At 39.1% G+C, this 22634-nt stretch overlaps 1 protein-coding gene across 1 annotated transcript in view; it reads right to left on the reverse strand.

Moving 5' to 3' along the window:
• Nucleotides 1-407: 407 nt before the first annotated feature.
• The window catches only part of MYO1E (myosin IE), a gene marked incomplete at both ends in the record, with an annotated part of 46910 nt that continues 24683 nt past the window's right edge, over nucleotides 408-22634 (reverse strand). The window contains 9 exons of the mRNA XM_008936609.1: nucleotides 408-612; nucleotides 3278-3370; nucleotides 4193-4350; nucleotides 4790-4936; nucleotides 9482-9627; nucleotides 10132-10301; nucleotides 10990-11104; nucleotides 15446-15590; nucleotides 19366-19464. Of these exons, the coding sequence (XP_008934857.1) occupies nucleotides 408-612; nucleotides 3278-3370; nucleotides 4193-4350; nucleotides 4790-4936; nucleotides 9482-9627; nucleotides 10132-10301; nucleotides 10990-11104; nucleotides 15446-15590; nucleotides 19366-19464 (1278 nt within the window). The remainder of the gene's footprint in view (nucleotides 613-3277; nucleotides 3371-4192; nucleotides 4351-4789; nucleotides 4937-9481; nucleotides 9628-10131; nucleotides 10302-10989; nucleotides 11105-15445; nucleotides 15591-19365; nucleotides 19465-22634) is intronic.

The raw sequence follows: 22634 nt of genomic DNA on the forward strand, positions 1-22634 counted from the left end.
TGGTGCAGAAGCTGGGAGTCAGAGCTGAAACAAAAGGACACTTAGCCACCATTTCTGGGTGTGACAGGTGCAGTACACCACCACGTGTACTGTTTATGGTCTGTAAACCAGAAGGGAAAAAAGGCCCAGTTAAACTCAGCCAAGTGTCTTAATAATCTTAAGTAGAAGGTACCATGCAAATTAAAGATATTAAACTAGGACTGGTTCACCTTCATTCCTAAAGGCTTATGATGGAATATGTGTTTTGAAATCCTATAGAAATGATGATACCTTTAAGTACAGTTTACAGTTCAGTAGCACATCTATGTTCACAATATTAAGTTTATCATCCATGAACAGTTTGAGCATGTGAAGCTATTTAAAAAAAAATTATATGTTTTTTTCTCAGATTTAATGTAAAATCTTACCCAGCTGCTCCTTGATCAGGTACTTTTAGGAAATCCAAGCTTTCTGGTTGCTGTGAAATCTTGCCTGATCCTCCTGATAGTTGCCGTGGTAAAGTTGGTCGTGTCATATTTGTATACAAGTTTTTCTGATTGCCCCGTTGATTTCCTGGGACATGGGGAAGTGGTGCAAACTGTAGGGGATTTAGTACTCCATTTAGCTGTTGACCTAGAAGTAAAGGAAAGAGTTAACACAAACTAGAGCTCCGGAAAGGTAACCTTTTCCTTGTGTTGAGAGCTCAGCTGTCAGTTAGATTCAGCTGTCCACCAGACTCTGCTATCAAGGAACTCATAAACAATGTTGAAATCTTCAAGGTTTATGCACAGTTTTAGGTCTGCTGGTGGTCTGTTTTGCATTCACATCTTCATGGACTTGTTCTCCAGGTTAAGACATGTGCCTTGAATGTTACAAGCAAGCAAGAGGGTTAGCTCTCAGATAAATCTAACCTTATTAATGTTAGCTAGCATGTAACCACCACACCTCTATTTAAAACACTGCATTAAATTTTATCTAGATATGGGTTGATCTAAACCTAGCTAGAATTGCTGGGGGTCTCTTAGAAGTTCAAACTCTGTCCTCTGTCCAACTCCCTGAATAATGGGTAGGCTTTTTTTTTTTTTAAATGCTATAAATGTTTGTCTGTTTTAACAAGCAAGTGGGGTTTCTTGTGTTTCTTTTTGTTTTAGGGTTTTGCGGTTGGGTTTGGTTTTGTTGTTTATTTTTTGTTTGTTTGGGTTTTGCCTTTTTTTCTGTTAAAAAAAAAGTCTTGGTGCTACTTTGATAGCTCAAAGGATTTTGAATTTTCTAAGTGATGACAAGGGTAAATGTCTTTAAATAATTATGCCTCTCACATACATGTCTGAGCTCCTTGCAGGATCAGGGCCTAAGAAGCTCAATTCTGCATGCTTTATGTTCCTAAAACCCCCACTGAATAAAATGGGAGCTATATTTATATTAAAATTCAGATTGCTTAATGCTGTGTGATTCTCTCCCTTTTCCATTGCCTGTTGAAAATTAGCTTAATGAATAGCAGTGCAGAGAGGAGAATTCATAACGACACTTGGAAAAACCTCACTGCACTGAACAGCTGGTCTTTGCTTCTGATACTCTCTTGATACTGTGGCAGAGTTTCAATAGTCATCAAACTCACTCTGGAACTTCAGCTAGTATGGCACATACATTCTGCTTATATAAATAAAGGTTTGTTTTATTCTGAACATACACATAATGATCTGTTTATCTACTGGACCATTAATTTCAAAATAGATGTGAAAATAGCAAGAGTATATTTCAAATGATTAAGGCTGATGACCCACAGTGTTACTTCCCCACATTGTAAGAACAGGATGGAGAGAGTTTTTTGTGATTTTCAAGGAGGAACGTGCCCAAATCAAGTAACTTGCCTCAGACTCCTTGAAAGTCTGGACAGTCTAATTGGAAGTCTTGTTTATGTTGGAAAAATAAGACTGAAGACAGGTGTTAAAACAACAACAAAGTTGTAACTGATTTGAAGCCTGTATGAAATATGTCTACTCTCCTTTTAAATATAATAACCTAATGCATAAGGGTCAAGACAGCATTTCACTGCAGCAGTTACACTGATCCTGCCTGCACACTACAGTGGGGTTTCTCTGGTCCATGAACATAGACTATTGTTCTCTCCTCAGGGTTCACAAGCTAAATTATTTTTTTTCTCTCTAGGGGAGAGGTGAAATGCCCTGATGACATCAGTCCCACACAGAAAGTTAGCCCAGTGTCTTGCTGCACACAGAGACAGGCTGTTCTAATTAGGCTTGTCTGTTGACATCTCTGTTCAGAAACTGGCATAAGCACTGGGGGATGTACGATTACAAAAGGCCATACTGCAGGCATGGGCATCCACTGGTGCCTTGGACTTGCATGCAAATCTACATCCAAACTACCTTACCCATGTGATGCAAGTCTGGGCTTGGTCTGCAGGCACAAGGCTTCTTCAACTGTTTTTGTCTCTTTCCTGTAGCTATAAAGCTGCTGACAAGAGTTTTTGAAAACATTAACGCAGCCTTTCCTTGCTTTAATGCATCCTATAGGAATATTTCCTATCTGTGTTTGCAGGCAGGTTAACTGCTGTACCTGCAGTCATTTCGCACTTTACTATAAGCAGTTCTTGCAGAGTGTGCAGTCCCTAGTTTGAATCACACAGCTATGAGGACTGGGAGTTGTCTAGTTAATTTGGTGACCTAAGACTGGCTGCGCACCAAACTTACACCATTAGCATCATGCTTCTCAAAAAAACCAGCAGCTGACTGAAAGAGAACCCTTTGTTAAAGAAAGAGTACTCTGAGAGTGTAAGTAAAAAAAAAACACTTGGGAAATGTTGGGTCAATGGAATATTGTTCTCCCCTCTGAGTTCACAAGCTAAATTAATCGTATCTCTCAAGGGCAGAAGTGAAACACCCTAATGACATCAATCCCTTGTAGAAAAGACGGTGCTGATACATCTCAGCATTCAGCATACACAAAAGTTGTTGCTTAGCAGGGTAGGACAATGAGATATAAAAAAGTGGAGGCTATGGGGCTAGTTTTAGATTTGGTGTCCTGTACGAGGTGGAGGAACCTGCTAGTGTCCATGACAACCAGGATATCTAGCAGAGTATCAGTTTGAGTGTCTGCAGGCTCCAATTGCATAAAATGCCTACAGTGTGTTTTCCAGACAGGCTCTTTTAAAGAGGATTTTAAACCTTTGGGTTTTTTTCTTTTTTTAAAAAAAATGGGTATAACTTACCAGATGACAGGAGTAAAATGAAAGCATGAATTTAGAATTTTGCTTATACCTGAGGCTAAGAGGACTTACCAGGTGGAGGTGGTGCTGCTCTCATAGGGTAAGTCTGGCTTTGAGACTTGTTGGAATACCCTCTACTTTGGGTAAGGTTCCGTCTCGTCGGACCTAAAAGAAACCAGCAACATTTTGTTAACCTTTCACAATTAAATTAATTGGGTAAGTTCTTCTGGTTGCCAGACCCCTACTCTGGGATCAGAAAGAGCTGATCTTCAGGAATTATTAATCTGACTCCTATAGTGTTGGTCAGGTTGTTCTAAAGCTTTAGGTGCAACGAGGATGACTTCAGCATATTCTTCCTTTGGTGGTCCAGTTCAGCCACAGGATATAAACTAAAGATGTCTCAATGAGGCCCAAAAGACCATTAGCTTTTATGAACTTGTTTAAAAACCATGGAGGGTTGACTTCTGACTATACTGTTTCTTATCAGCAATTAGTATGAGATAAAGGTAGGACACAAAACCTGAGAGGCTGGTATATTTGCAGCTCCATCTTTGGTGATGTAGAAATTACCTCTCCTCATCTCACAACCTGTCCTGTCCCAGTGCAGACCCTTCTTCAGCAGCAAGACTGTAGCAACTGCAGGAGCTCACAGCAGAGTGAAAGACCCTTCTCCAAAATGCTTTGGCTAACTGTGACATTTGTATTCTGTCACATGATTTAATGCCCTCATTTCTTTTGTCACAGGGCAAAAAAAGTTCAGACAGTTCAGAAATAGTTAGTATATAGTGAGAGTAACAAAATTCCAGCATGACAGGAGAGCAGCATGGAATTCTACTGTATCATTATGAACTATAACTTGAATCTTCTAAGTCTCACAGAGAAATAATAAAGAATGTGCTGAGTCTGGAGGCAAGAAAGGCGAGAAAAGCAACCATTCTCTAAGCATTCTAAACCATTCACTACTTTCTAAAGGAAACTCATACTTACGGGAATTCTTTGGTAGCCCTTGGCCGATGCTGATCTGCAGCACTTTATTACTTGGTTTGAGGAGGGCTATATCTCCTTGGCCTTGCATAAATTGCACTTGTCGAGAACCACCACTGCTCCACGGCCCCCAGCTCTCCTTTTTCAGTTTCACTTCAAGTCTAATATAAGCATGTGAACACATGAACAAAAAAAAAAAAAAAAAACAGAAAGCATTTCTATGTCCAATCAGATAATATCACTTGGCAGCAGAGAACTCAGACATATAAAATTAAAAAGCTTAGACTGAGAATCTGTATTCCCAGAGCTGCAGACCCTTACAGTCTGACACCGTGTTCCATAGAATGAGGGCAGTTCTCCTATGCACACAGACAGACCATGGAAAGTAGCAGATGGTCCAGGTACAATCCCTGATCAGCTTGTCAGAGTAATAAATTGGGATTCTGGTCTCCTTGCACATAACAGGTCTTTACGCTGTGCTGTCTCTTATTTTAAAACAAAGCATAGTGTGGGGAGCTCAACAACTAGCAGTCACTTGCTTTGGCAGCACAAAACAAGGATTATTTATTCCTAAAAGCCCTTTGAAAAGATATAACTCACGTATTGCTAAATTTCAGAGGTAGTTTTCTTTGTGTTTTCTCTTCGTATCGTTTTGATAAGAGGCTTAAAAATTCAGTTTTGAAGACCGATTCGAGTAAACTATCATATTCCTGTTCGTGTAGAATGAAAATGTCATCCTGCATTGTGCTGAAAAGAAATCAGAGCATTAGCCATTCAGATTAACATTTCATCAGCAAATACAGTCGGCATTATAATGACACTTGCAGAGTACTCATGGCTAATTGTTAAAAACAGAAGAAAATCCAAGCAGCATTAATTATAGTCTTGCTTTCTGAGAACAGGTTTGGGTTGTTTGTTTTTGTTTTGTTGGTTTGGTTGGTTGGTTTGGGGTTTTTTTTTTTTTTTTTTTTTTTTCCAGGAGTTGACCTTGCTTCCTGACTTGAATAGCATATAAGGAACTCTAAGATGGTCAGGTTTGATTTGCTGATCCTACAGTAAACTAAATGTACTTTGAAGCTGGTTAGCATTCCACTGGATGAGCTTACAGAACCATGTCACTGCATGGTAGCACAATGCTAGATCAGTGTCCTAGTTTGGGAACAGGAAAATGGTGGGAGCACAGTGACGGAGGGCAGGGGACTGCCCATTGGGCAGCCACCCACATCTGCATTGAATTAGAAGCGACGAGAAACTTCTGATTTCATGTGTCGATTTCAATGGAAAACAAGTAATATTGTGCTGGCAAGAAGGGCAGCAGTCCCTCTGCCCCTCACCCTTTTTATTCATGCACATTTCTGTTCATTCCCTCCTGTTAGAATCCATTCCCCGCCCTTTCCTGCTGGATTTGTTTTCTGCTCCCTTTTCTTTCATTGTCGCATCCACATCCCCATGCAGCCACCTGAGAGACAGCTAATGTAGGAAAAAGTGTGGCTGGGAGAAGAGACAGGACAGGACTTCAGACAACTGTGCAGAGCTGAGAACTGCTTATCACAAAACAATTATCACACCACCAGTGTGGTATTTCACAAAATGGACTATACCCATTGAAGAAAGGAGCATTAGTTAGATACTAGTTAAGTGTTCCTGGCAGATAATATGTGGCTTATTTTCATGGTGGTTTAGTTTGCTGCAGGGAGCCTGAAGTCAAAGCTTCTCTGCTCTATTGTCAATGTCGCTGGATAATCTGCTGCTGCTATTACTAGTACCAGAAAATACAATTCTGTATTAGTAATTTATTTCAATACAGTAGATATCACCTACTAAGTGAAAGAAGCACTCTCAGTTTGCATTTGTCTCTGGAGAAATGAACCTTTTAAATCCTGCTGGATTTAGAATTAACGTTCATTATAAGTTTTCACTATTTTTTCTAAAAACCAGTATATATAACTCAGGAGCATGAATGTCTGCATCACAGTGGTTAAGGCTTTGGAAAACCAGGCAGGTGGCTCTGGCGGCCAGGTGAAGGGCATGCCAATGTCATGTACCTGTCACTAAGAAACAGCTTCTTTCAATGGTTGCATAGCATTAAATCACACAAAGAAGGTGCTGCTGTCTCACCTAAATCTATATAGGCATTGCTTCAACGTTTCAGAGTAACTCTCAAAGTAAATTCATGATAGCATATAAGGAACTCAACATTCAGCTCAGAAGAGAAAGAGCCTTCACCTTCTGTCAGAGAAAACGAGGTCTGTTTGCCCTCATCACTGGTTTCTGAATCTAATTGCCTAGCAATCAACAGCTTCCTACCTGGAGCGTGCCCCTCCCTTTTTCTGTCCCAGCTGTTTTGCCTGACTGCTGAATCTATAAATCTGAAAGGGGGAAACAGACCTAGTTTGCAGACCCTCACTCTTCATCTGCTTACTGAAGACTAGGATTCACTCTACAGACTGTGAGTACCTCTCTATGCAGAATTTAAAATAGCTTCACACTATTGCTAGAGATGCTATTGACTGTCATGTACGAAAATACAATTACAACCCACTTGAGGCATCCTTTACTTGAGTTAAAGAACGAGTTCTACTGCTGTCTGCTTTTCTAAAAATCTACCTATCACCTATGCACTCTAGTCGTCTTTCAAATTCTGAAATCTTTCCCAGTTTGAAAAAGGGTGTACGAAACAACAAACTTACCTAAATAGCATTAAAAATAGCAATAAGAAATTTCTAAAAACAGAGTAAGAGGATGACCTCCTTTCCTTTCATCAAGCAACTCTAGAGCCTCAGCAAGGTTCTCACTGAGACACATAAGAAAAGCCCGAGACCTACAGTAAATATTATCCAATCAGCACTCCTGTTTTTGCTGATTTGGCAAAGAGTTAGACTTCACAGTACAGTTAGGGTGTCCTGTGCCACTCCTTATCGGGTGAGTTATACAGCTCCGCTATTTATTGTTACTAAAACCACAAGAACATTTACATAGCATATGGGTTGTCATTGACAGTATTCTGAACAAACTCCAAGCTGGGCATTTGCACTTTAAATTGCAACTCCTTTAGTAATTCCAATTGTTGTGTAGTGTTAATTCCTCTTAATACATGTCAATAGTGCCCATTAGTCTGCCTTCATTCTGTGTAAGGGTACTGATGCAAGCTTACATCAATATATTGTGTGTGGGTTTCTTAAGAGATATTGTTTAGATTGCAACGCAAGAATCTAGTTATCCTCTCTCCCTCTTCCATTTAAAATAGATTTCATTTTATATTGATTTAGTTAAAATTTAATATTGCATGAAAAATAATACAAATAAGAATTGAAATTTATAAACCTTGAAGGCTGCAATACAGAAAAGAGCTAAATAAAGAGAGCTTTCTGGATAAGTTCATGAAGTATGTTATTGCAATTTTTTTATTCAGGTGCAAATGTTTGAGTTTAACTTCAAGACCAGTGAGAAATTAATTATCTTAGCAGTGCAGAAGGCTTAAACTATAGGGATAATAAACTGGAGTTTTGAAAACACATGAGATAAAGCAAGCTAGAGCTAATAGCATTTTTGATTTGAGCCTGATATCTGAAAAACTGTTTTGGGTTTTGTGTTGTTTTTTTTCTCCCAAAAAAATGTATAGTATGTGATACATGTACTAAATCAAGGTTTCGTTGTCATTTTACTAACTGCACTCTTAAATATTATGGGTACTAATTCTTGTCACAGAGACAAGATACCTCAGATTTGAAAGAAGCAGGAACTTTTACAGCCTCTGCAGCCAGAGCCTTCTAGAACTACTAAGCCGCTTCAATACAGAGTTAAGAGATCCCTTGGTCAAGAGCCATTTTGAACACAGGCTGTACATGATAACAGGGAAAAAGCTCTTGCCCCCAGGAGGTGTTTTTAGGGGTTTAGAGGAATGCCTGGACAGTCTGATGGCTTGTAATTGTAAATCTACTTTTAGCATGTACAAACCCCCACGCTTTTTACAACAAAACAAAGTCAATAAGCTAAGTTCAAAACATTATTAGACATAATCTAACATTATACACGTTTCCTCCGAACGGAGCACATTTGGGTTTGCTTCGGAAGGTTCTGTGGAGCTGCTATTTACACGTGAGAGGAGTGTAGCAGCTTTCGCTAACTAGGCAGACAGCTGTTCTTTAACTGACTCAGTGTGACTATGCCTTTGGAATGCTACAGGCCCACTTCAACTGTCTGGCTGCAGTCTGCTCGAGGTCTGCACAGAACACAGTCCAAACTCTGAGCACTAAAAAGACATGTTTTGCACTCATCTTTGACCTAGATCTACTGCAGTTATTTTGCTGCAACGTACATTATAAAAATGTAATGGTAAATAAACCACAGGTTTTGAAAATGGTACTGTGAGCAGACACCTTTTGCAGACCTTTCCCTAATCTTGAAATGTCTGTGAAGGATTCTGCAAAAGTGTGAAACATGTTGGTTTTAAGTACTGGGTAATGTGTGTGAGAAGATTTTTGGTTATGTTAATGGGGGCATAAGCATATATTAAAACCTCTGCAGTAGCTAGAAATGCACAGCACTCAAGTATGGACTTACATTGCATTGAAATCATAATTTATTTCTAAATTTAAAGTACAGTTGTTGCCCTGGATTTAAAGTACAGTTGTTGTATTCAATTACACTCAGCTACCAGCTCTGATAAACTGCAGAATGCAGAGGCAGCCAGATTTTGTTCACTCATCTTCAAAGGGATGAAGTGATACAGGCAAGAATCCACTAGAGAGGGCCAGTTTCTTTCTGGTTTTGCTCACCTAACTGGGTTTTTCAGCATTATGTGGACACCTGCTATTTCCTGCAATCTGAGACTGGCTTGACATTCAGTCAACAGAAGTGATGTGAAATCCAAGTAGAAATAAAGGCTTTAGTAGCTCACCAGAGAGAGAACATCCTTTTAAGAAGCGGTGGACATTTTACAAGATGTACTTCTGTAAGCAAGAATTACTTCTAGAATAAAAGCTTGAGCCAAAACTTTCTAGAATCTGCTTAAGCATAGTGAATATATGCTTCACAGAATGCATTTTTGGGGACTCAGCAGTGTAATTGAATCATTTTAACAACTAGGCAGAAAATGTTTGTGCTGGCTATATACATAAACATCTATTGTTGTAACACACTTACTAGGGCTGGGAGTGAAAATAAGGCTTTCTTTGTTTACAAGATGCCATTAATGAAGCTTTAAAAATTCACCCTTCATCGATCAACTTGTTTTTCCCTGTCCTATACATGTTTCTCTGTCAATAGAAAGAAATTTTTCAAGGTACTGACCTTAGAGAAACAGAAAGAATTCTCTCCACTTCCATCCTTCGCTTTAAGACTTCCTTCACTTGGCCCTTCTCTGGACCCTGCTTTATCTTTTCACGTCCAATCAGGTATATGCACTTTGGAGTGAGGACAAGATCTCGCTTCACCGTCTGAAACACAAAATTGTTTGAAAATAGACAGCTCTGTGGAGATCAATGCACTAACATTGTGATGCTGGTCCAAAGATACGTGACTTGGCTAAGCTGGGTTAATGGTTGGACTCGAAGATCTTAAAGGTCTTTTCCAGCCTAAACAATTCTATGATATACTATGATTTGGGCCAATACTGGTAGTCTTTGTTTTGAGTGGAAAAAAGCACTGATGTGCTTAATCATATGACCCCCAGGGTCAGATTCCACACTATTTCCTAACTAATTTAGCTTTCTGCCCAGCATGTCGCAAGAAGCATTCATCCTGGCACAACAGGTTTGACAGTGGCAGTGTTCCAATCACAAGGCTGTAACTGCTTCCCTGTGTGCCTTAAGTCAAAGACAGCTTTTTCAAGCTGGTATCCCGGAGATGGTATGACACTAACATGGTAGAGTTCCCATTAAAGGATAGTAAAGACACCCTAGCAGAACTAATCATTAGTGCATGTTGCTCTTGAAACCTACCTTAAACCGCCTATCATATTTAGTTACAGTGTCTGCAAAATCAATCTTCTCCCGTTTGCCCACAAACTGGCGCAGCTCTGGATGGTCCTCCATGCCTATGTAATCTCCCACAAAATTCCTGTTAATGCTGTTCCGTCTTCTCTCTTTCTTGTTCAGCAACAGATCTGATGCTTAAATACCAAAAATAAACATTGATTAATTGTATTTACTACATTTTCTAAACTCATAATCTGAAATAGCTGTTTCAAACAGAACTTTCTGGGAAGAAATGATAACCATATTGCTTATGATATGGAAAAAGTAGTGAAGCACTGCTATTAATCCCTTATGTAAGGATCTGTGCGATTATTAAATCCACATGTAACAAAATACACTGATGGCAAGCTCAGCAGTTCTGATAAATTTGGAACACTTCTGGAACTGAGGAATTTCTCACTCATTGTTGGAAATTAAAAATTAACTCTTCCAAACCCAGAATGTTGTTCATTCACATAACTCAGATCACGTGTCTAAGTGCTACAGTCCTTGGATTCATTTGTATCACCTGCAGACCACCTAGGCCCTGTGTAACTGTATGAAGTGTTTTCTTTTTCACTTCCCTGGAACATCTCTCTCTCTCCTAGTCATTCTGGCTTTCTTTTCGGAACAAAATGCTGGCTAGTCCAAGAAATCCACGTATGCAGAGCAGCCAACCTCATCAGTAGTACCTTTGGGGTCCAACAGTTTGCAGTCATTCCTAGAGACTCACCTGCAATGCAATGGTTTGCTCTACAGAAGGATGCATGCCCTTCATCTCTTATGGCACTCCTATTCTTGGAACCACGTGTGAAGTATCAGTCATCAGAAGTTATAACCTACCTTCTTCTCTCATCTGTACGTATTTTTTCCTGGCCACATACTTCCTCCATGCCTTCTGGATGGCCCTGGCATACCCATCATACTTCCTCTCTCTCATCTCTTCTAACAAAAATAACTGTACAAGGAGACAGAAGGGTGGGTCAAACATTTTACATGAAAAGTCCAAGAAAAAGCTGTTTTCCTTCAACATGTTTCCAGTGCATTTCATTCCAGATTCAAGCTGGTGCCTCTACCACAACTATGGGATCTGAGATCAGAATGTTAAGCATTTTCCAAAAGAAATCTCTAACATCTGAGTGGTTCTGGCTCTTAACAGTCTATCTAATAACCTTGATACCCAATGATGAAAAGAGAGGAATATGGATGCTCCTTGAAATAATCTACTGGTGCAACTCAAAGTTATCCACTGGGCATGGATCCAGCCTCTATCGTCACATTCTCCAAAGTTCATACTTCTCTTATCCGCATGCTACCATGTTTAGGGGATCTTTGCAATGTGTAACATGCGACTTTCTTCGCTGCCTGAATTTCATGCTCTTGTGTCCATTGGTGCCATTCTTTCCCAGCAGTAAAGTTTTGGCAGCTGGTTGCAGGATTTACAGCTATAATGCTGTATATTTCAGGATGACATAACAAGATTTTGGGGTTTAAAATGTTGTCAGAATTCAAGAGAATGTGATTTATCAAAACAAAAATGGAAGGTGCATCCCTTTGAGAATTTCCCAGGTCCCACTAAAATATATGTAAAATTAATGCATTAGGACAACACTGTAACTATTGTAGGATACAGCATATTTCACTACAGCCATTTACATATTTCAAGTTTAGATAAGTGTTTTCTTGTCTCATCAGAAGCACAAGAATTTGGCTAACAATTACAGTACTAAATCAGTCCACCGACATGACTGTTGTTTATTATTTCTCTCTACTTTGTTAAATATTCATAAGGACTTTTCTTCTAGCTTTCCAAAGAGATAAAATTAATAAAAACAGCTGTATCAAGAAGCAAACTTGGGCTTTAGGTTCCTTTTTTTTAATTTGCTGTCCTAAACCATACAAATCTAGAAAAACACTGTTGTTAATATTGATCTTAAAAAGGAAACTTGATCAACTGCAACCTATTTCTGCAGAACCTCATTTGCTCTTTTGCAGACTTATTTATTCAGGTGTTTGATGGAAATGTAAATACCAAAGCCTCCTTTCTGCCACCCATAAAACCTTATTACATGGCTGGCAACTCTCCATCTACAGCAAACTTATTAAAAAAAAAAAAACTTCACAAACACACAAGCACTAGATGGAGTTTCAGACAGTCCTGATGCAAAAACTTCCTCAGCTTCAGCAGGGGCACAGTCAAGCCCTTGTGCAATCCAGGTCACAGTAACAATATGGATGCAGTAACAATGTTGATGTCATCTCTCATGAATACTCACCATTTATTTCTCTAGCAATAATGTTAATTGCAAAATCTTAATGCAAAATAGTCTGTTACCTGCAATTGAAGGCCAAATTTAAGGCATTTCCATGAAAACATTTGAGTTAAAATACAGTTCTTAAGTTCTGAAATAAAAATACTGCATGAATTCTTTCCTAAAGTATGTATTATAAAGCCTCTCCTCACACCCTGAGCACATCAAGTATTTTTCATCTGATTAATCCGTAACAGGTGCTCTCTTTGGGTGGCAGAAAGAAATTTTCATTTACCATATCAAATACTGTTTTTCTCAAAAGAAATATAATCCTAACCAGTACTTTAGTAATGAGATGACTGTCTTTGATACTAGAAGGTACAAATCAAGTTCATAAAAGATTTTTCAACTTAAAATGAAAAAGGCCCAGATAATTTCTAGTTCTCTTTTAAAACTGGATTTCAGGACTCTTCAAAAAATATTCTTTTAAAGAAAGTGTATACAGTAATTGAAAGCACTAATTTAAATTAATGGGAGGATCTTATAACTGCCTTCCAATACCTGAAGGGAAGCTACAGGAGGGCTGAAGGACTTTCCAGAACAGTGTCCAACAACAGGACATGGGGAAATGGTTTTAAACTGAAGGAGAGTAGGTTTAGACTGGATCTTAGGAAGAAATTCTTCAGCAGAAGACTCATGTGGTGGCTAGACTCTGGACTAGATTACCCAGAGAGGCTGTGGATGCCCCCTCCCTGGAGGTGTTCAAGGCCAGGCTGGATGAGGCCTTGAGCAACTTGGTCTAGTTGAGAGGCGTCCCTACCCATGGCAGGGAGGCTGAATTAGATGATCTCTAGGGTCCTTTCCAACCTAAGCCATTCTATGAAATTAAAATCAAAATGCAACCAAAAAAAGTGTTACTATTTTGAGTCAACCTCATGTTTCTTAACCTGCCCTTCACTAAAAGCCACAGATACGCTATTAAACAGCACATACATGCAACGAGGACTTAGTATTATACAAAAGCATTAGAATGGGAAGATGCATCCCCTGGGAAACAATTTCTGCCTTGTGGAAACAACCTAGTGAGCATATGTTTGAGTACAGAATTATTAACAATTTGGTTGCTTCAGACTGAAGAACTAAATCCATCAATCCCTATGTGAACACTGGCCACTTGGTTATTAAACAGAAGATAGACACCATCAAATGATTTCACTTCTTTCTTTGAAAAAAGCAGGAATAAGACCCACCCTGTTTGTGGACACAGCTCCTGAAAATCTGTGCTTTTGTAAGGGGAAAACATACCAAGCTTAGGATATTTCAGCAGCCAAGAAAGGAAGATAGTTCCTTATATAATTTATTATATAAAACTGAAGCCAAACGTATTTTAGATTTTTGCTTGATTTATCCATAAAGTAGCATAACATTGAGAAAACAGCCATCATGCAAAAATTATTTTGATTTCTTCCCTTAACTGTTTATCTCCCAAACTGCGATTGTATTTGGTTTGTAACTAACTGCAAAGAATGGCATAGAATGCAAAATAATTCTGCAGTGTTAAAAAAGAAAATTGGGCTTGCTACAGTGGAAGGTAATGAACACAGGACTGACAAATGTTGCTTAAAAGACTCAAGCTAGTTCCTTGTGATTAAAGGCAACTATGTTGTCTGTATTAATCCAGATAGATATTTTACCAGAATGTGTATTCACCACCACCACCCAATGATAAACTTGAGGTCACCTGTAAAGGACTAAAAATCACAACAGACATCACAAGAAGAGATATCAAAGACATTTGCTAATGTCTAAGGCTATCATGCTGACTTTTTAAGACAAACCCATCCAATAATCTTAAGAAATAAATCATGGCCCATGATTTAATTTTTAAGGCAGATGAAGCTCACGCTTTTTCTTAATTGGCTAGTTAAGGTGTTGCATGCAATGGCTAAGTAGGATTTATTCTGTACTAGAACTTTCTCTCTGCCAACAGGCACCTAAGCATTCTAACAACCTACATTGTGAACACTATATGCTTTATTATATAAACATGCCTCTCAGACGCCATGACTGTAAAGTCCATTATTCCTGAACAGAGAGGACACCATGTTACCCTATTTATGGTAGAAACAACACAACTTCTGTTATAGCTTAGAGAACTATTATCTTTTTCCCTTTACTAAATATCCTCCCATGTGATTTGGCACAGCAGTGTCATTGCCTGATCTACTGCTGCTCCACAGAGCAAAAATTCTGGAAAAGAAAATGACAGCAACAGAAGTGTTCTGCTTGCATTTTGATATTTAACTTCAGGTCAAGCACCCAGAAAACACCTAACCCTTAACTGCAAGGTATGCTGTGCAAACTAAACTAGATTGCTTCTGATAAATAAGGAACAGATGACGGTGAGTAGAGCATAGCTTTTTCCTTGACAACTTTTCCAAATAGTGATATAAGAAAACTTTTTTCCCAATAGATTTTGTGCAGTTTAGCAACTACAGGATAAAAACCAGCCTTATGATGCCTCCGTAATGTTCTCTTTGGACGGGATTCCAATTTGCAATCATTCTGGAACACTGACTTAGTGATGAATAACACATCCTTACTATAACTGGGGGCTCCCCTGTTTTCATCAGTAGTTCTTGTACTGAGAAGCGGACCTATTTTCTTGGGCTGATGGCCTTATCTATGATGTTTTCATGATATGATATTCATATGACAGATTCTCTGATGGGATGTCACCATGTGTGGCCTGACACCAAAGCATCTTCATATCCCATCTCTCCTCTTCTTGATGCATTTAATGTTCCTTGTATTAGTCTCAAAATCATGCAGGGTCCTTTCACAGAATGCTTATTCTGGAAGTGCCCAGAATCCCTCTACAGCCTTGAGGTGCCTGTGGCAGACCTGCCCAGCTTATGTTCTTCATAAGCTTATGTTCTTCAGCTCCTCCCACCTTAGCAGGTAGCATGCTTAACTTGTGAGTGGGCACGCCTTTTCTTTCACCAAAATGGTTTTACATTTAAGGACTTGTGTTCTGCCACACTTACAGATTCAGGAGCTTTGATGAAGACTTTGGATTTCCCAAGCTGGTATTGGTCAGGATCCATGTTGACTGACTGAAGCAGGTGGAGAACTCCTTGTTTTTCTTCTCCTTTCCAGGAAGGCCAGGTTGCTTTGGTCAGAATGGCGTACCTTAACCACCAAAGAGAAGCGAATAAAACCTGGCATCAAACAGCAGCAGCAGCATACCACTGACTCCTAGTCAGTATTACCCTGGGGGGAGGGTTTACATATTTGTCAGGATTTACAGAAGCCTGCAGCACGGCAAGATGCACAGTATTAAGATGTTACTTATTTCGCAAGACCAAACAGCTACAATGAGAAGTACAACAGTGTCCAGGAGTCTCCCATTTCCAGATGCTAAGTTCCTATTTGGTAGGTGCAGCACAGTTATTACAGAAAGTTCTGCTGTGATCTCCTTAAGTCCAGGGCAAGGTTATTTTCTAGTAATGACTTATGGTCCATATTTAAGTACCTGTTTCCCTGCTGTTCTAGATTAATGCCCAGTCATGTGGCAAACTTCCCCCTCAAGCCTTTTCTCTGTCTTATTCTTACAAAGGTCCTTTCTGTTTCTCAGCAAGTTGCCAGCTCATGGTCCTAACCCACCTGTTCAACAGCTGGTCCGCATTTAGGAAGGAGCCATTCTTGGCTTCATCCCAGAGAGCCTTTGGCTTGGCCTCTGGTACCAGAGGGAAGATACAGCGATGTTGGCGCTACCTCGAGCAAACACTCAGAGCTGACCACACGGAGGGCTAGGGCAGGTGGCAGGCAAGAGCTAGAATAACATGTCTTTGACAGGAAGCGATGAGTAGTCTTCTGTCTCATGGTATTCTCCTTAAGCCTTGAAAGTTAGGTGCGTGCCAGGTTGCAGCCCCTTTAAAACTGTCTGCATTTTTAGGCTTAACTTGGCCTGTTGGAACAGCCAGGCTGGAGTTACAAAGCTGCCTTGTTCTACTGCCCACCAAGGAGCACTGATGGGCTGTAGCTGCCTCAGTGTGCCTGTGGATAAGTAACTTCTCTAGAAGCAGCTATTCAGACTCCTTTGACAATAAGAGTGAACAGCTAAATATGTTGTGACAAGCTTCTCCCCAAAATCTTTTATATTCTTTACTCTTGACAATCACTTTTGTGTCTTAAGCTTACTTGTGTTATATAAACTAAATCATGCTTATTTGTAAAACTACTGAACTAATGAAAAAAGTTATAAAGTATGGAGTTCAGTCTGTTCTAATTCCCAAGTTCTTTCTTCTTAAGATTTAGACAGCTCCTAATAAAATGTTCTCAAAAATCACACAAGGAATTGTTAGAATATTCATTAAGGGAATATTAATTATTCCTTTTATATCCAAGATGTTATCCAGCCAGGAAGCAGAAACAGTGTCATGCAACTTAAATAACAATACCACACAATGAAAACTAGCAAACAGTTAAAAAGGAACACATCACAAACCCCAGACACCTCTGAATAGCACGTGTATGAAAAGAGAAAGCTAACTTATGAATAATTCAGCAGGCTTCAAAAGGGTATACTGATGTCGTCATGTTCAAATCTATTATTAGTTAACAAATGCTCAGGTACCATGCGTGATGGTGTAACAAAGCAGCTCTTACACCATCTTAGAAATGGAAGTACATTATACATAATCTAGGTTTACAGTCAATGTGTACACTTACATAGTTACGTAATTTATCACTATTATGGGATATATACAACCTAGTAAGGAGTTGTAAGTGAAAGTAACTCCCAGCTTATTTAAGAGCCTCTTTTGCAGGTTCACCAGGTACTGCCAACAGTATAGTTGTACAGGTGGGTCTAAGCAAGCCTGAGTTTAAAGGAGCCAACGTTAATCAAGGCACTTGAAACGTTACCTTCCATACAAGATTTTGACACTATGTTTCAGTATGTTACAAATTCTTTCCTACATCTGAGACGTAAAGGAGGGCACAGGGAAAAACGTGACTTAAGATCTTTTAATGTATGTAAAAATTTTTGGGTACAAAATAAGATATTTGCAATTCTCCTTTTTCATAAACCCAAATTAACTTCATACATTTCACCGGTGTGACAAGTCTACTGGGCAGAAGAAATAGATTATTCTATAACATGAAGCATTTTGCAATTTTGTAACGTGGCAACTCTATTGTTGCTCACTGCTGTTTAAAATAGCACAACAGCACTTTCCTCTAACGTACTTATGTGTGCTTCCCATTTGCTGGTCACGTCACTATTCCCATGTCTAGGCTTTTCACACTTGTGTAATTTGATCTTACAGAGCATTTCGGCACAAGTACTAAATGTGTTTTTAAAATGCTTCTGAAACAATTTCAAGTCATGACTGCTTCCCCTTCCCCCAAGTTCTCTGTAAGAAACTCACAGTTAGGTCCTGTGCCTCAATGTGGAAGCATGGAGTTCAGGTTTCACACTGGTTATGCTTTGGAACACATAAGCCTTTTCAGTGATTGTGGTTTTTTGCATGCAAATGTAAATTTTGTACACAAACCCACGGAGCCCAGAAATCTCCTGTATAGGGAGCTGCCCAGGGGCGCCCCACGAGAAGGCGTGCACACGCATGCGCTTCCCGCCCAGCCCATGCCTCAGCCCGCTGCTACTCACGCTGGCTCAGGGTGGCAGAACAGAGCTTGTTCTGGAGGCTAGGGAACTGTGAACGGAAAGGTGGTGAGAAGGGGTTGACTCACAACAAAATGTTAAAATTAACATGACTAATTTGAAACAAATGGATGAACTGCATAAAGAATGGGCTCGGTTGTCTGTGGACCTCTAGATATCAAGTGAAGTACAGAAATCCATTCACCTTCCAGAAGCACCACGTAGCTTTCCTTTGAGCAGACCCCTCAGGTAGTTTTCTAGACCTGCACAGCCTCACAGACAGTGGACAACAACTGTGTTTAATACACATTATTAAGCTGTTATTCTGTCCCAGTAACAGACTGTGTTAAGTAATGCAACCTGAAGCATAGTCATATTTATATGCCTGGGCTTGAAGACTGAAGAAAAAGGCATTTTGAATTGTTCCATAATGACCATTAAGTCCATATTTTGAGATATTTTACATCTGCCTATTACTAGATGATTAATTACATTCCACTCCTTGCAATAACTGACGTTTTTTTCCTTTATATTCTCAATTGCAATGCAGTTTTCCAACAAAAGCTGGTTTGTCATGTAATGCCCCAGCTGGGCATTTATTAGCTGTATGTCTCAGTTTTCTAAAAAACAGAAGCTGGATGCTGTATAAATCCTGAAATTGCTCTTATTTAAGAGGATTTCATTAGCTAGCAGAGGTAGTTAACCATCTATCAGCTGGCCTGAAGACACTGAGAAAAGGATTGGTCTTGGAGAGCTTTGACTTGCTTCCATTCAGTGAGCAGCTGCAGTGGTTTGAGTTGTAACCAATCCCAGCTGTTTGAACACCAGTGGCAGGACACAATGTGCATTTTAAGGTTACTCTTTACACTGAAATGGTTGGATGGCAGGCATATATTTCACTCCCTATCAGCTGTCATTACAAAAAGAAGAGTTGGGAGAGCTAGAGCAGAAACACTTTAAACAAAGGCTAGCAGCTAGACAGCCAGATTCCAGGCTCTGCAGCTCCTAAATCTTAAGTTCTCTTAACTCTTTTTAACTTGGAGGAACCTTGTCCTAGCACTACACAAAAACCCCAAGGTCTTAGGCAAGTTTACAGAAAAACAAAAAGGCTTTTGGAGACACAGCCAAAGACTCTAAGACACTTTCAGATCTCTGTGTAACCCAGGTTGTGAGCAAGACAAACGGGGGAAAGAAACAGGTAAATGGGAAAAGAGAGCTTTCAAAACTTCCAACTTCTGTTTTTACACATCCTCATATAAACAACTGTACTGTGATACTTTAAAATGAGTACAACCCTACCTTTGCAAAAACTTCTTGAAAACCCGCCTGTAGGCATAGCCAGCTCTTCTTACTCGAATATTTTCTTTTAGACCCAAGTATTCCACTTGATGTTTTACCCTGCGGACAAAAACAATGCAAGATTCATAACCCGTTTTATTTCAGTGTATTTGTGGATTGAGGTATTCTTAAAAGCCTGTAACGTGTTTAAAGACTGACTTCTAAAATTCAAGTACAGGTGTATCAATCTATTATTGCACACTACTATGCACACTCCATGGTAGGAAAAATAATCAAGGCAAGTAGACTAAGTTACTGAAATATATGCAGCAAGTTTACCTTGTAATTTTTTCCTAGTTTAAGCTCTCATCTCTTAACTAATTATGTAGAAATTTCTTAACTACTATTATTACCCATAAAAGCCCAAGTAACTATTGCCTATACAATTACATAGCTGGTATCCAAGGGGGTGGGAAATTGTTTTGTGTTCTTTTATTATTAGGTTTCACCTGTGTTTTATATAGCTCAAACATCAACAGTAGCACACAGTAGCTCTTTTTTTTGTCTGTTCATGAGAAAGGACCAAATCTAATGGTTAGAGAAAGCCCCAGATGTCAAGCTTTCATTACAGAAAGAACCAGAAAGAAGCCTGGCCAGTATATTAATGAAAAGCTAGTATTCCTCCTCACTTTACCATGCTGCAAAGGAAGGATTTGAGGATGGGCTCAAGAGGGGCTGAAGCATGCCTGGTAAGCTTGATCATGGCATACTTCACTTATAAACACAGAGTCCCACAGAAAGTGGTAATGGCTGTGGATGAACTCTGTTGCTCAGGGAACTGAAACATTATCCCAACACTATTACAGTTCCATCAGGCAAAACACGTTCTTTTAGGTTCTATAAATCCATCCCTATGAATCTCAAAGCAGAAAAACAGCATAAGAAAACGCTTCCTTTTGGCACCTTTTGTTCTTTCTGGAGTTGTGGTATATTATTTTGTGTTCCATCTTACATATCCTAGTAGCGCACTATTTAACGCTTGGAGATTTGATTTGAAGAATTTCAGTTAGCTTCCTTAATGTATGAGTGTTGCTGCTTTCCTTTGCATTTCCTTTATTTCCTCATTGAAGTCATGTGGCTGGAAGAATTCATGTCAGTTTTTAACTCTGAAATATGGTGTTCAGGGGCTTCTGTTGCTGTTCTTTTAAAAGGCAAATTATGGGAGCTTTAGCTTTCAATCAGGAGTATAAGGGTTTCGATCTTAGTCCTGCATGTTTAATAAAGATAAAATAAATAGCATTTCTTTGCATATAATCCAAAAAGTGAGCCTGTAACGAGCCATTTAATTTTGTTTTGTTTACCACGTTCTCTTGATTTTAAAAAAGATATATCAAAACCTGGTAAACTCCTGGTTAATTCAACGTTTCTTCTCTAGCTTATTTTGAAATGTTAAGATTTTGATATAAAGTAATGTTGCCCATCGATTTCCCCCTCACTTTGGTCGAGACATTCTTTTCACATGACTCACAATACAAAAGGAAAAAAATTTTGAAATCCCATGCTATGAATGACAAAAGCCCTTCAGTTATTTATTCCTTTTAAAGAACCTTTACAAGGTATTTTACTAAATGATGAGTGACACTGCTCTTTTAGCTTGTAATAAATAATAATGCACATTTTAATCTTGCTGTGTTCAAGGAATTAAAGTATATCTTGTACCCACTCCAGGAATTCTGGTACAGTAGAAAGTTGGTGAATAAAAATATATTTTCCTGTTTATAGCTTTCCCTCCTGTTCACATCTGGAATAATGCACTGGAGCAAAAGTATTACTCCCATTTCCTTACCGTCCTGCCAGTATTAATGTCCAGCAACAAAGAATTTGAGACATTTTTCTGGTTTTCCTTCTCTTTCTGAGAAAACGCACACTGAAAATCTCCCTCCAGGCACCAATCTTAAGCAGGTCAGGGTCTGGGAATTCAGCTAATGCAGCAATTCTGAATACAAGTCCAAGTGGCTGTGCCAGGATGTGAACAAAAGCACATTTCAAGAACATCCCAATTTTTTGAATAATTAAAGTATGTTGCAAGCTTTAGATATTACACAAGGTCTATGTTTCAGTGCTAAGTACTCTGGAATTATTCAACAGCAGTACAAAGCTGGAGTTACATGGCTTCAGTGCACATGAAGCAAGACAGGATTTGTGAAGGGTGTTTTTTTCCTTTTTCAGTAACATTTTCACTGTCTAGTAATATGCTGTTAATAAGCAGATGAGATATACTACTCCCATCACATTGGCTATGGCAGCACGTATCTGATACAGCACTGTGTGATCACAAAAGAAGGCAAAAAAAACCCCTCTAAACCAACATTCAGCAAAATATCAGAGAAACAAAGTTATATTTTGTATTTCCCTCAGCACAGAACTTCTCTAAAGCCATGAAACAATTAAATTAAGCTTCAATTTGTCATATGCAACATGTCAAATTTCTTCTCCCCAGACATGTCACTAACTGCTACAGTATATGTATCCTATCTGAGTTCCTAGTATGGGAAATCATAGTTTGAAATGGGAGAGAATGTTGGGATTTTTAAACAGGGATTAAGTATTACTGTTAGAGGAACTAGTTCCATTTCTGTTTGTCTGGTAGTATTCAATCCTCTGTATTACATTTCTTATCAGTAGCTGCTGTATTTGCCAAATACCATCGTCATTTTGGGAAAACAAGACATTTTGCCATTTTTTCTCCAAACCCAGTTTCCTGAATGCTGGCATTTTCTCAGGACTAGGCTTTTGTTTATTTGTTTCATTGGTTTCCTAGCAACACCTTCCACAATAACAGGCCTGTTTTCCAATAAGTAAAGGATGGCATTTAAAAGCCCCTCAACTTATAGTTAAAAGTTTTAGACATACTTTTTTTCAGGATCACCTAACTTTCCTCCTTCAGTCCCCAGTACCAGTACAAAATGAAATGCTGCATAGCAGGATTTTCAGGGGTGGAAAAGCTAGAGAAAGAAGGTCTACGTTTACTGCCAAGACCTAAATGACACTTTAAAGTGCAGTCTCAATTGTGGCTTCTCGAAGTGCTCTACATCTGCATGTAATTGTGCTAGTCTGCATGCCAAATGGCAGGAAGTGAGTTCTGGTGTGTGGTTGATATGGTCAAGAATGCTTTTATCAGACAGTGCAATTTGTTTCACTGGGATAAAAATAACCACCTGCTTTATCAGCACTTTTACCCATTCCAAAACTACTTGGTATATAGTAATAGATGTTACTTATATTAGGAC

Source organism: Merops nubicus, unplaced genomic scaffold, assembly GCF_000691845.1.
Source record: "Merops nubicus isolate BGI_N331 unplaced genomic scaffold, ASM69184v1 scaffold18383, whole genome shotgun sequence".
NCBI lineage: Eukaryota > Metazoa > Chordata > Aves > Coraciiformes > Meropidae > Merops > Merops nubicus.